This window comes from Pterocles gutturalis, unplaced genomic scaffold (genome assembly GCF_000699245.1).
Source record: "Pterocles gutturalis isolate BGI_N339 unplaced genomic scaffold, ASM69924v1 scaffold7962, whole genome shotgun sequence".
In the NCBI taxonomy this organism is placed as follows: Eukaryota; Metazoa; Chordata; class Aves; order Pterocliformes; family Pteroclidae; genus Pterocles; species Pterocles gutturalis.
In genome coordinates, this window is record NW_010107881.1 from 14,640 (window position 1) to 29,438 (window position 14,799).

The window sequence follows — 14,799 nt, forward strand, 5'->3', positions numbered from 1 at the left end:
AAAAGGGTTAAAAAGAAAAACAAGTAGTAAACTTCTGCTTTGAAAAATAAGTGCCTTCCTCTGTTAGAGCGGCCCAAGTCTGCCCGCTGCATCCATGAAAGCTGTCCATTCAGTGAAGGTCAAAGGTTTTGTTGTTGGTACAGCAGCTGATCAGCTGTAAGCCTGCGCTGCCTAGCATAACAAACTGCTGGGCATTGCTGGCGTGCGTCACAGGACCCTGGGGTTTTGCACGGGGATTAGTCAGGCTGTATTTGGAAACGCCCTCAACTGCACCTTGTGCTCCTATATTAGTGTTTCTCAAGCAAGAGGAATTTTCTTTTGCTTCTGCAGCTGCTCCTGCAAAACCCTCTGGTAAGTGTGCACAGCTTCTGTCAACAGTATTGACTGTCTTCTGCCTGCATTTTTAAGCCAGGGTTACGAGCTCAGGCGATACTAACAGTTGTTTATTGTGACAAACTGTGGTTTTAAAATATAAATTTGATAGCACAGAATTGGCAACAGCATTGAAGGAAAAAATATATGTACCAGTTTTTATTGAGTAGGTAAATTCAGCTTAAATGTTCCTCTACTTTTACATATGTATCAGAGTAGTCTTAAGCGTGGGTGTTTTCAGAGTGACATAGCACAGTACCATGCATGTCTCCCTTTGTTTCAAAAATAGCAAAGATTACATAATATAGCAGACCAATTCTTAAAAGGATTTGGTTGGTTTTTGTTGGCAGCCTGTATGCAAGCCCTGCATCTCTGGACTCTGCTTGCCACCTATGCTGTTGCAGTAGGACAAAATCAAGGACAGAAGAATCAGGAGTGCCCTAAGCTCAACGCACAGGTACTCTCCTTTAAAACCACAAGAGGAAATGCTGTTGTCATGTTTTCTGTGAACGCTCTCTTTCCAGATTTTTATATGGGTTTTTTTACCAAACTAAATACCAAAATCCAGCCCATTTACTGTAAAAAGAGAATAATAAATAATTAAAATAAAACAGGAAAAAAATATTATTAGTATGCATCCTATTCCATTTCTTAAAATAGCTTAGGTAGTGAAGCCACTTCCAGTTATTTTATATAACCTGTGTTGGGTATCCAGTTTTGCAGCATGTTATTAAGCAACTGTGAAGATATTCAAGGTTCTCGTTTCATTTCCATAACAACATTACTTTCTAGCTAAGTAGTCCTAAGGCTATTTCTTGGCAAAACTACCAGAAGAGTAATTTGGTAACTACTAGTTACTGAGGATTTCTTACCATATTTGAGTTTACATCATATGAATATAAAACATACTATGTATTTTGGTTTGGTAATTAATAAATATCTGTCCTGAGCTCAGGTTATGCTAGCGGAGTGCGTGATCACTAGTGCAGTTCTCCTGACTAGCTGCACATAATGGGAGTCACTGATGTGACTACACTCACGACCAGTAGCTTTCAATGTTCCTGTCTAAAAGGCTACTAACAGCTGGGGCTGCTAAGAGAAACCTTTGTTGCACTCATGGACCAAAATTTAAATTGTGTGAATTAAAGCCAAAACTTGATTTATAAATATGTGAGCATATATATGTGGAGGAAAAGATACACACACACACACTCCCATTCTGTGGTTTTTGTTACAGTTCCTCCTCTTCTTGCAACTCATATATTGCAAATAGCAGAAGTTACATGAAGAAGTTTGCATGCTTTTCAAAAGTTTTTTTACTAAGCTTTGTTTTCAAGAGTAAGTAGATGAAAGTAATGTTCTGTAATAATATCAAAAAGAAAAAGAGAGCAGAAAATAAGATGAAAATGTAAATTAAGGAATATGCCCTTTTTTCTTTATAAGGCCACCAAACTTACTTTCTGCCACCAAGAACCCTGAAACCAATTTTTTTGTAGCTTGCCAGGGTATCAAAATTCACAGCTATCACTGAAGCCGTGCCCTGCCTTTTTTGGTACATGTCCATAAGTAAGTATATGTGATAGCTAGTCTCAGACCTTGGAATTGAACATTTGCAGTTCCCAAAATAAATGTGATTTATTCTTGGTTTATACTCTTTTATCTGTAAGCTATCACCATAGACTAGAAGTAAAATTTACAAATAATTGAATTCTATCCATTTTATCACTTTGATTTGCATTTTGCTTGTTCAGAAATAACATTAATAGTCCCCCCTCCCTTCCAGCCCACCCTTGTGTGTCCTCTATATCAAAAATTAATAGGTTTGGAACCTAGTCTAGTCTAAGGTAGGTTTACCAGCAAAGTAGAAGAAAAGAAGTGGTATGATAATTGAAAATCACATACTGTCAATAGTATTACTGCTAGTTCTTAGTCATTGTCCTATCTCTTTTATGACATTATAGTAATATGAAATTTTGTGGAATATTTTTAATACATTTGTAAGTGCGAGAACAGTCCTTATTCTTTAGAATTACTGACACCTAACAAAGTGCTCTGTCAATCATTGAGAATTACAGAGAAGTTTCCTTAAAATTTTATCCACCCATAATGCAGGGTGTTTTCTTAGCAGTGGTTTTTGGGAGGCATACATACTACATTAGTCTTCATAAAATCAGAGACCTTTGTATTTGCCAAGTAGTGTAGGCTTACAGGGTATCGGTATAAAAATACTTTACCCATTTTGTTTACGTCCTTGTTCAAAGCATTACTTAGAAGAAATATGATGGTAAACTCTTATATTTTTTGTTATTACTAGTAATATTTCAGTCTGTGTGTCTAGATTTGGTTGTGAAATGAGCCAGATAGCAAGTCATTCATTGCTCAGCCTTCCCAATTTAAAATTACCAATAGTGAAAACAACATAAGGTCCCCCATTGTCCTTTATATGAAGTTTCTTTTTAGTAATTATTCTCCAAGTGGACATTATTATATTTTTCTCTTTTTTTTTTTTTTTAATCATAGGGACTTAGGTTGTTGTTTCAGTGGGTGGGGGAAGGAAGTAACGGCTCTACCTCCACCGCTCAGTACATTCAAAAGTTCAATATAATCTTAACTCCAGAATATGACATTACACCTCATGCACACAATCAGTTATTAATTCTCTAGGATACCTGATCAGAAATGCCTACTGTAGGAGCTGTGAATCCACTTAGATACCTGCCTTTTGTTTTAGTGATTATCACCAACTCTTGTTTCATAATCTAACTGATGCAGCATGCACTTAGATATACAGTTTCAAATACTAAGAAAACAACATATGTAAGCAGCACCCAGATACAACATAAAAGCAGCTGTTTGCTTTCCTGTTATCCAATTATATATAAGAAACTGTATTTCAAAACTAGAATTCAATAGACTTTATAGTAAATACTTTTCCTCTTTGTTTAACCCAGCTACACAGACTTATGTACTAAATAGGCTTGTAAATTTCAAAACTATCCTTGTTGTAAATGACCCATTCTGTGGTTTGTAGGACTGGGGGATTTCCAAACCTGCGTGAATCCATTACTGTTCATTCATCAAGGTATGACTATAACATTGCTAGCTACAAAAGAATTTCCTACATCCTTATTCCAGTTACCTGCTATCACAAACAAGCAGATTTTTTTTCCGTTTCATAAATCCAATTAAGCTCAACCTTCAAAATAATCTTTTTCAGTTTTGTTCTCCTTGCTTGTCTTTGAAGGCTCCTTAAAAATGTCAGAGACTGGAAACTTAAACGTATTTGTGGCCAGTGTATATGCCAACCACAAATTTTGTTCAGGAGTTGTCATCTTTCAAAATGTGTTTTAAAAGAGATACTAGTCTCTGAGCTACTTCAGTAACATATAGATGTCCTTGGTAAGAACGCAAACTTCTTATACTTTTGTAAAATGACGGAATACATGGGGGCACTTAAGTGATTCAATATGATGTACTTTCAGATGTCACAATGAAATACTAATTCCTTTTCCTGTGCTTTTATACTTTTAGTTCTGTATGTAGAAGCTCCTTGCTCTGAAAAGCTTTCTTGCCTTTGTTCAATGCTGTGGAGATTTTGGTTTGCCTGTTTCTCCGTATGTGTTCTTCCCAGTCAACTGGTGCACCAGAATTTTGTACCTTTTGTATATACTGAGTTGACTCCTAGAACTTTCTTAAACAATTAATATAAACATAAGTTTTATCAAATTGACTGAACTTTTCTTATTAGCATTTTTTCACTCTTTGTTCTTTCATCTGTCTTATCCGTTCTTTCCAACTTGAATCTGCTTGTCTCTTTCAACTGTGAAGAATGGCAAGTATGCAACAGAACAACAACAGCTAGCTTGGGATGAAGTGTAAGACGTTGAAGGAGAGTTTGACAGACAACTAGTGACTGCTTACTACAGTTTCAGTTACTTCTAATATGATACTGATAAAGCCTAAATAAAAGATTTGTTACTTAACGTTCTATTGCAAATATGAATACAAGGAACTAGTGATGGGGACAGTGGCTATTTCAACAAACCACGTTTGTCTGAGGCTTTATCAGATGCCATATCCATAATGAAGACTTGGGTTTGCCTATGAAAGTGCCTGTGAGACTGAAATTGTCTGTTTTATACTCACTGCAGAAGACTTTTTTCCCCTAAATAAAAATACTCTTCATCTGACTTCAATTCTTGTGTAAAAATGAAAGGAATAAATGAACCTTAGTAACCGATCTTGAGTAGGAGTATCAGTTTACAGCATCAAAGCAGGAAGCTTTCATCATACTTAAAATCTTAAGCAATGTCTTGTTTAACATCATCCACTAAAGTGTTTACTAAGGAGGTTTTTCCTCAGGTTGTTTCAGAAAGTTACAAAAGGCCTCAGTCTGAAATAGAACAGTAGCAAGCAATCCATCTTTCCTCATACAGTCTCTCCCTCTGATCTCTCCATCTCCCCCAACATCTGTTCTGTTTAAGCCATTTACAGGAGGAAGTCTGTTGCTTAGTATCTAAGTAAACCAAATAATGTTTGAACTATTTCTTACAAAAGCATGCATTTAGATTTCACTTTGTTTAATTTTTGCATTCCAAGTCTAAAAATACACATATAATTTGCCTCCTGAAAGTCAAAGGAATTAGATTAGTCAATTTACAGTGAAAAAATTACAAAACAGAATCAAATTGCTTTCTTTTTTTGCAATGGAAAAAAAAATCTACCCACCAAACAAGTAGCAAGGTTCCTTTTCTTTACCAGCACTATATAACATACAAAAGAAATACCATAAAACACCTTTGAAAAGTTACAGATTGTTAATATTTTGTGAAGCTAGATCTGCTGATAATTTGGAACAAATACCTATAAATACTTTGTAAATGTATTTCTCAAAAGATTAGGGAATTCATTTATGGTTCATTTTCAGAAATTTTATTTTTAACACTTACTAGCTTTCTCAGTGATTGCCACTGTGGGATGTAGCTGAAGTTGGAAGCCAATCCTAATGTACCTTTTTTGAATTTCCTATTGTAATAAAAGTAGCAAGGCACTGCAACGACATAGAACACAACTATCTTGGTTTAGGAGGTGCCACTTTTACAGAAAGGATGGCAAAGGAAAACCTTAAATCTTCCAAACTAAGTGAAATTAATCCAGTTTGTTTCTTTAAGAGATTTATAAAGCAAAGAAGTAGTAAATAACTTGGTACGATGTTCTGGTACAGGTGAAACTTTTTGGATGGGTGGAAAATTATCAGAGACTCAGGATTAGGGTTTTAGAAGGATTTATATTTTCTGTTTTCGTTAGTGGCTTTGAGGATATCGGCCAAAAAGTAGCAGTAAGCATACTGGGAATTAGGATTATTTGTTATATTGAAAAATGCGAGCACTGATGTGGAAGAAAAGATACAATCCAGCAAAACTAAATGTAAAATTTAACACTTTGTGCAACTACCTGTTTCTGCCTAGAAGTAATTCTGAAGAATATTTGGTCATTATCAACTGAACTTGGATCATTATCACCATACTACTGCTAACAACGTAAGTGTATTCAAAAGTACATGCAAAGATACTATCTGAAGACAGGCCAAAGTGCCCCTTCAGCTGAGGCCTTTTCAGAGCAGAACAGAAAGGTTATATGCACAGTTACTGATGCTGTGTTTCAAGAATTATATGGTTCAAATGGATGGGCCAGGACAATGTCAAGAATAGTCAGAGGTTTGAAAAATAGTGCTCTGCAAAAGAAGAGTGAATAAACTGTGATTCTTTAGTTCAAGAAGAAGGGAAAAATAGCCAGTGAGCACCTGTGAAAAGGCATACTTTCCTCCAAGTTGAATGACCTAAAATTCCAGTAAGGAAAGATAAGTAGAGATTAAGCAAACTTTTCTGAACATAGTTGAGCAGTAAAATACATGGTTGAGGAAAGTGAGGAATATGTAAGTGGAGGTTTTGAAGAATGAGTTACACAAGTACCTGCTGAAAATGATGTAGCTACAATAGCTTACTTACTTACTTACCTGAGGGCACAGTGGGCTAGAGCTGATATTTAAAGGGACCTCCAGCTCCTTCTTCTCCCTGACATACAAGTGTCTTCTCCATTAAAAAACACGGTTTTGCAAGACTTTAAAATGTCATTGTTTTCTTAAATGATAACCTAATTGCAATTTGATTGCAAGTCGGTTGTTACTAATAAACAGAAGGTTTAGTAGCATCAAGAGCAGGAAGAAAGACTATTGTGTGACTTATTAACAATGGGTGATGTGAGAACTCTGGTTCGAGAAATGGGATGCCCATGTAAACATGGGCAAATGTCTGATTGCCTTTGAGTTAGAAAGAGTCCATACATTATTATAAAGGAAGGAAATGCACACTAAATTGGGAAATTAATGAGTAGTTCTTTTACCATTTCTGCAAGGCTGAAGAGAAACTTTGAGAGTAAGCAAGGGCTTGGGGGGGAAGGGGTGTGGTTTTAGTGGGTTTTTTTTCTTGTTTACCAAATTGAGCATTTATCATAATATTCAAGAAATATTCTTCACTCAAAAGGAGTATGTGGTGTGATAGCATGTGTTATTTCAAAAGGTAGTGGAAAATGATTGATGGACTGGGTAGGGAGCAGGAATTACTATACAGCCTTGTATTGGAATACTTGGTTGACACATGCAGCATTCTCAACAAAACAATGGGTGTCTAAAATCAGCCTGTATTCTTTATGTTGACACTTTAAGGGCCTATCAGTTCCATAAAGAGCTAGTTTTAAAGTTCACTATCTCTCAGTGACATATTTGAACCACAAGGTGATCCCATACATCCTGTTTCTATATATCTCCCTTATTTCCTACAAATACAATTATCTTTTCTGTGAGTGTCAACTTATTTAATAATTTGATATTAGGAAAGGAAATGAAAACAGATGCTTAAAGCAAACAGAACTGTATGCACTCATCAGTTAGTACATCCAGAATATTTTTTTGTTTCTTTTTACTCTTAACTTGCCTTCCTGTCCTGAGCATGTCTTGATGTCACGTGAAACTGTTCATAGATGCAGAGCTTCCAATCTGGTGGATAGCAGGTATTACCTAGTAAGTTTTCCTCTGTAAGCATACTTCTGTCTTTGTTCATAGATGCCAGAATTTCAGAAGAAGACTGTCCATATTAAGGACCCAGGGAGAGTAGAGGAGATTATTTGTGGCCTCATCAAAGGTGGAGCTGCCAAACTTCAGGTAAAGATAGTAGAAGGTGTAACCAGTTTGGAATGAAAGCAATCATCTGATTATTGCTCTATGCCAAAAGTATTATGCATATATGTATATAACTGAAGTCAGCCTTCAAGACACCTCCAAAACTAACATGTTAACTCTTTAAATAGCCCTTGTTGATTGTAATTCAGACAGATACTAGTTAAGCAGATTATATAAACATATAAGCTTAGTAATTTCAGGAAATATTCTGACCAAAGGAATTAGAAAAAAGATTTTGTTAGGAAAAAAAGTTATTCTTATGGGATATTCTAGCTTATATTACAATAGTTCAATAGAATAGAGGCACATCTGTGACACATTCTACTCAGCTGCAACTACTGTTGATCATTCACAATTTCTAGCCATTCTTTATTTTGTCCCTCCATGTTGTAAGACAGTTTTGCTTTTTCTTTCCTTAAATAGATAATTACAGATTTTGATATGACATTAAGTAGATTTTCCTACAATGGAAAAAGATGTCCAACTTGTCATAGTGAGTACTTTTTTTTTTAATATGGATTGGTTTGTTCACTCGTTTTAGTTTTTCCTAGATTTTAATTTTCTATCCATTTTCTTCCCTAATATGTGAGATTTTGTATTGACTTGTTACCTAACCTGTACATCCTAATGAAGAAGTATTCTAGTGACTGTCTATATGTGTTTCTATATATATATGTTAACCACAATCTATGTGAATTAAAACCAGTTGTCTTTCGCAATTATAACATTAAGTTCTGAACTATAAGACTTTGGTGGCTAGATATGGTAGCATTACTTTTATTTTGTAAGAGCCCATAATAGTCCTGATGCCTGCAAGAACCAGATAGCGAACTCCTCAGAATTCTTGACATTTTTATCCTGTAGCCTTTTAGAACAAACAAAGAGAATCCATTTACTAATGAAGTGGAAATCCTAAAACACATAGGATGCCTCATGATGATTTCAGAAACAGTTAAATCTCAAGAACCAGATAAGCGAGCTTGTAATTGACCTTTTGAGTCAGAGATGAGGAGAAGGACATCTTCATGCTCATGAAGGAAAATGTGCCTTTTACTGGTTGCTGGTAAGAAAAGTTCTGAGGAAACATAGTGGTATGTCATCAAACATTGTCATCTATGCCATTTACAGTGCTGTAGAGCAAAGTAAAAGAAATACAACATCTTGTTTAATGCTTTTTTTTTTTTCCACACCCCCAGACATCATCGATAACTCTAAGCTGATCACAGAGGAATGTCGGAAAAAGGTAAACAGAAAACTTACTAGCCATTGGTTTGTTGTACAGGCAACTGTTATTATTCCATTGCTGTACTATGCCTTGACTTATGCAGCACAACAAGACAAGGGACTCTTTCAAATCCTTAAAGCTCTCTGAGCTTTTATACTGACTGCAAGACATCCCTTCACTAATAGAAGCGTACAGAAATATTTGTATGTATGCATGTAGTTCAGTTTAACAGCATACACTTTTTTTTCTGATATATATTTACAAGCTCTTTGTTCAAAGAGCATTTCAGATTCCATTTTATCTAAATAATGTAATCAGAATGAAGAAAGTTCTTTTGATTGGTTAGATCAAATACCAAGTGTTATTATATAAAAATACATTAAACCTCTGGTGGTTTTTTTCCCCTTCAGTTATTGCAGCTGAAAGAAACCTATTACGCTATTGAAATTGATCCATCTCTTACTATTGAAGAAAAATATCCATATATGGTAGAATGGTAAGAGACACCTCCCATTTTCAAATTGCACTAAGATTAGATTTAATAAGTTTTTAAAAGCAAACTATTGGCAGTAATTAGCTTTTAGCTAACGCATTAACTGAATTAATCTCTGAGTGTTGTGCAACAGCTGTTTTTGCTTTGCTGTTAACTTGAATGAGCAAAAATTAACCATCCAGGATGCTTTTCATCATAAGGTTTAATTAAAGGTGAATCTTAAGTCAATTTTTACCCATTTTTTTGTTTATATTCTAGGTACAATAAATCTCATGCCCTACTCATTGAACAAGGCTTACAAAAGGATAAGCTTGCAGAAACTGTGAAAGAATCTGATGTTATGCTGAAGTAAGTTCCTTTTGATTTGCACAATACTGTTTCAGAGCATTTTCTGTAGATTGGGGGTGTGGGAATAAAAGGGGGGAAAAAAGCCACATTTCTGAGAATGGAACATAGTGAGTTTAGGCTTGGAACATAGTGAGCTCTTCACGCTCCCACTTTATTGATATGTTGTAGCTAAATGATCACACTGAAACTAATCTCGTCTCTACAAGCTCCATTTCTGTAAACTTTCATCCTCTTGAAATTGCACTGGTGACTTTTTTTTTTAAAGTGGAATGCAGAGTTCAACTTAGTTCCTTTGAAAAATATGCCCTATAATAGTTTTATCTGAGATAAAAGTGCAGTGACTTAAGGAATATGTTCCATACATTGTATTAAATATTGTTCTTTCTCTGTGAGGAAGGCTAAAGATAAGTTTAAAAGACAGCAAAGATCCTTGTTTGAAATGTGCTGTGGCTCCTACCTCTTCTAAAGTTCTCCAAAATTGTCCTTAAATTTTGGACTACTGAAACAGGAGGCTAGAACTTAAATTGTGGAAGTGTTTGTTTATCATACAGACTAAATTTTTATTTTTGCAAAACAGACAAGCACACTATCTCTGCCTGCTTGAAAGCCCAAGTCCACATGGGTTAAATCTTGACAGGCTTTCATATATTTTTAAAAACATAAAATTCTACCCATCGATGTCTCTGTGGAGAAAGTGTGTAGAGATAGTACTATCTTGTTCTTGGAATACTATAAATAGTTTTGATTGGGTACTGAAAACTAAAAAACTTTCAGGAAACGGCAACAATAAATGTTTTCAGTATTTAAAAACAAAACAAAGTTTGTTTTATAGTAATAACCCTGTAGAAGGTCAAATATTTAAGCAAGGAAGATTGAAAGGAGATGTACAGCCTGATAGTAGCTAGAGAAAGTTCTACTAGTTGTTCACTTGTACTGGGGTGTTTGGGAAGGGGAGAGTGTTTTTAAATCTTTAAAACATGGTTAGATGGGGTTTTTTTTTGGGGGGGGGCGGAATAAACTGAAATGCTCAGGAAAAATTAATTTTATTTTCCAAAGATGATGGGAATGTCTTCTGAAAACTCATACTTTCTTGTCTTTCTTTATTTGAGATTTGATTTGTATTTACATTCTGTGTTGCAGAGAAGGATATGAGAACTTCTTTGATAAGCTCAGTGAACATAATATTCCTGTGTTCATATTTTCTGCTGGGATCGGGGACATTCTTGAGGAAGTTATCCACCAGGCTGGGGTTTACCATTCGAATGTCAAAGTGGTTTCCAATTTCATGGATTTTGATGAAAACGTACGTATGAAATAACACATTCTTATTTTCCATGACTGTTTGTGGTATTCAGTGGCTATTTAGATACACTACAAGATGAACATTTTAGTGCAACAGATGTAGCCATCTACCCTGCCATATCGAAAGTTAGAACTGCATACTCGGCCCTCTCCCAGGAAACAAAAAAAACCAAACCCAAACAAACAAAAAAAGACAAGCAGAGGATAACAGTTCAAACACTGTTAGTGTGGTGTGACTAAGATACTCTTCATTTCCTTTACTGACAACCTCACACTCAGCGCAGTACAGCACTACTCCTCCTCCAAAAGCAGGGAGGATCGCAGTCTGCCTAGTCTTAACAACGCTGTTACAGTCATTACATTATTTAACAGTAATTTATCTTGTTCATCATTAGAGATTACATAGTCAAATGTTAGTTCAAAAGTAATACCACCTATTTCATTCTAGATTCTATCCTGTCTTTATGAGACTAGAAGTAACTTCAGTGGGGTTTTTTTTAATAGGGAATATTAAAAGGATTTAAAGGAGAATTGATTCATGTTTACAACAAACATGATGGTGCTTTGAAGAATACGGAGTACTTCAAACAACTAAAAGACAACAGTAATATCATACTACTGGGAGATTCCCAAGGAGACTTGAGTATGGCAGATGGAGTAGCAAATGTTGAACACATCCTTAAGATCGGCTATCTCAATGATAAAGTAAGTATCCTTACAGCCTTTTGAACTTTGAGTGAAATACTGTAAAGTTAGAAACAGGTTCATTGTACTAAGCTTGAGATACCAAACTGTTTGGTCTATATTTGTTTTGAGATTTCAAACATTTTTCATGGATTTCTTGCCTCGATTTTTTTTCTAACCTATAAGCTACAAAAACACAAATGTAAGTTGCTTTGGTTTTTGTATGGAACTGCTTCCAAAAAAGTATTTTGTTGACAAGTAAAATTCAGAGGCTAGAGAAATTCATTTTCTTAAGTTCCCGTGGCTCCTCCCCCTCCTATCAATAGTGGATAAATAATTGAGCAAAATTATAATCTTCCAGATAACAAATTTAAGTAGTCTCCTCTTTTTTTTTTGAGGAGACACAGAACTGATTGTTAGCTAAATTACAATGCACATCCATTTGCATTCAGGAAAGAGAAAACTTCAGTTTTCTATTTCTCTCTGCCTTTTGGGAAGCTGAGGAAGTAGTTTTTCTTTCAGTATCCTTGTGTGCGAGATCCTAGAGTAAATGTGAGGTACTGTATCCTGGAATGCATGCACAGTTATATCAGGCTACTCCTACCCTGTCATCCTGGGGAATTCACTCATAGGAGCAATACATATTTGTATGGCTCATTCCCTGAATTTGGTGGAAAGACTGGGCAATATTTTAATGACAAAAAGTCTTTCAATAATTAATTCTAAAACTAACTGGGTCTTGGTCTTTATCACTTCTGCAATTAGGTAGATGAGCTTTTGGAAAAATATATGGACTCTTATGATATTGTGTTGGTGAAAGATGAAACCCTGGAAGTTGCCAACTCCATTCTACAGAAAATCCTGTAAATTGCAGTCTCAAGTCACTCCATTCCTTCCAGGAGGCAAGTGGACAGAAGAGCACTCGTGTGCTATCTTAGATGTGTTTGTTACTCATTTACAGAACTGTTTAATTTTATTTAAGACTTTTATCTTCATTTTGGTGTTTTGAAATACATATGGTATCCATTGTCAACTAGAAGCTCCTTTTACTGCTCTTACACTGTTCTTTATTGTCTCACACTCCTACTATAACTAGATTTAAATCGGATTTGTAGATGTGATAAACTGCTGCTGATGGGATACTATGGTTCACCGTCTTTTACTCAGGCATTTCAGAGGAGCATTTTAGAAAATGGCTATTTTGTAAAATGGAAGATGTAAACATTCTGTGACTAAGCAGTGTGCGCCTTTGTGTTGCCTTTTCTTCTTTCAAAGAAGATACATCAGTCTCAGCTGTACTTTGAAGGATCTTACTCATATGCTGCATATGACTTTCACAGAAGTTTTTCATACATATATTTTTCTTCAGTAAAAATGCTTTATTCACCCAATTCAGACAAAGTGTTTCTTCTTAATAGGTTTTTGTATCGTTACAAAATATTCTATATCCTTACTGTGTGTTTATCCTCTCTGGAATGGAAAGAATGCTTTCAGTTAGTATATCTGAGGTAAAGCTTCTCATCTTTATAACAACAGATGATTTCACAAGCTAATAGTACATAGCCATAACTTCAGGCCCTTTTCAGATCTTATTTTGTGTTCCTTTGCTTTCTTTAATACACAGCAGGAACTGTGCCATCTTCCATTCCCTGAGGAATTGTGATGAAACACGGGAGAGCCTAGATCTGTGTTTTCTCCCACCAGCAAGTAATACATATCTCACGAGATGGCCTCTTTCCTGTCCAACCTGTGGTCCCTTATCTAAATTCTGACTTGGTAGCACCACTCATATTTCTCCAAATCAGCAGACTTACATCTGTTACCACACCTACTGGAACTTTTCCACGAAGACAAAGTGGAGGGTAGTTTCCTTACCCCACCTCTGCATCCCCTGCAGTAAACTGAATTTAAATCATCCCCGTATTTTGATGCACAGCAGAGGCTTGATGCACAATCTTAAGTAATGCAAGCGTCCTTTCATGATCACACTGCACATGGTGTGCCGGCAGGGACAGGGACAGCTAGATCCCAGAAGCAGGAGCCTTGGGAGTCGTCTATTTGAGCAGAAAACCACTTAAAACGTAAGGCGGCCGAGTAGAGGATGGTATCTTGGCTGCCTTCCATTTGAGAGCCACGACTCAGGCGGCAGCAGACTGGAGGAGCTGGAAGTGCCCTGGCGGTGCCGGTGACAGGAGGAGATGGGAGCAGCAGCTGCCACAGCCCCAGCCTGCCAAGAGCCTGTTGGCCAAAGCCAGAAGACGGGGAGAGCTTGAGAGCAGTAGTGACAGCTGCTGAGTCAGTGGCATCAAGAGAGCTGCTATTCACCCTCTCTTTCATACACACACCCAAAACTGAGTGCCCTGGTGATGTGTGGCTGACAGGCACAAATACTGGCCAAGCAGGAGACACCGCACTGAAGGGGCTGAAGTGAGAAGAACTTGTGGCAGTGGGGCTGGGGTGGAAGGAGTCAGGTTGGGTTATGGGAGATTCCCTGAGAGCAGCCAGGGACAGAGCAGCTTTGTACTTGTCACAGAAGAGCAGGAGGAAGTGTATGAGAACATGACAGCCATGGCGGGACAGGACAGGCTTGCAGGCGCCCCGAACACCCAGCCAGGAGGGGCGAGAAGGATGTTCTTCAATGTACAAGGCAAGCACTTTCTCCCTTTCTTCTCCTTGTCCCCCCCATTTTTCTGGGTGGTATTGCAAAACTGTAATGGAGGGAGCAGCCTTCTGTGCAGTTGTCTTCTGCCAACACCACGGTTTCAGCACCGCCGGCAAGATAAGCAGGGCGATGTTACGTACGACTCCCCACAGGACATCAGCACAGGACATGAGTGGTCTGCACCGTGCTGGGCATGGCTCTCGGGGAATGCTGCGGTGGTCCCAGGGGAGCTCAGCACACACAATGTCTTTAACAGTCTACATTTTGGGTTTTAGGCGCCTACAGAATTTATTTTAGCTGAGCTAACGTCAAGGGTTTTTTCTAGGGGGGGAGATTGGTGGGTTTTGTCTTTTTTAAACAAGCAATCATGCTGGCTCTTTTTGTCAAATAAAAGTCCAAAAGGCAAAGGCCTTCTGAAAAACACCGAGGTGTTTGCATGCACTGCTTACTCAACCAGTACCAGTCTCCAGCTGCAA

The 14,799-nt window shown here is 36.9% G+C and overlaps 1 protein-coding gene across 1 annotated transcript; it reads left to right on the forward strand.

Annotated features, from left to right (window-relative positions):
• The first annotated feature begins 237 nt into the window (after positions 1–237).
• NT5C3A (5'-nucleotidase, cytosolic IIIA) lies at positions 238–13,052 on the forward strand. Its single transcript, XM_010072404.1, has 10 exons — positions 238–351; positions 723–829; positions 7,493–7,591; positions 8,033–8,102; positions 8,806–8,852; positions 9,245–9,330; positions 9,586–9,675; positions 10,816–10,978; positions 11,482–11,682; positions 12,427–13,052. The coding sequence occupies exons 2-10, from the start codon at positions 728–730 to the stop codon at positions 12,526–12,528; spliced, it is 960 nt and encodes a 319-aa protein (XP_010070706.1). The 5' UTR covers positions 238–351; positions 723–727; the 3' UTR covers positions 12,529–13,052.
• The last annotated feature ends 1,747 nt before the right edge of the window (positions 13,053–14,799 follow it).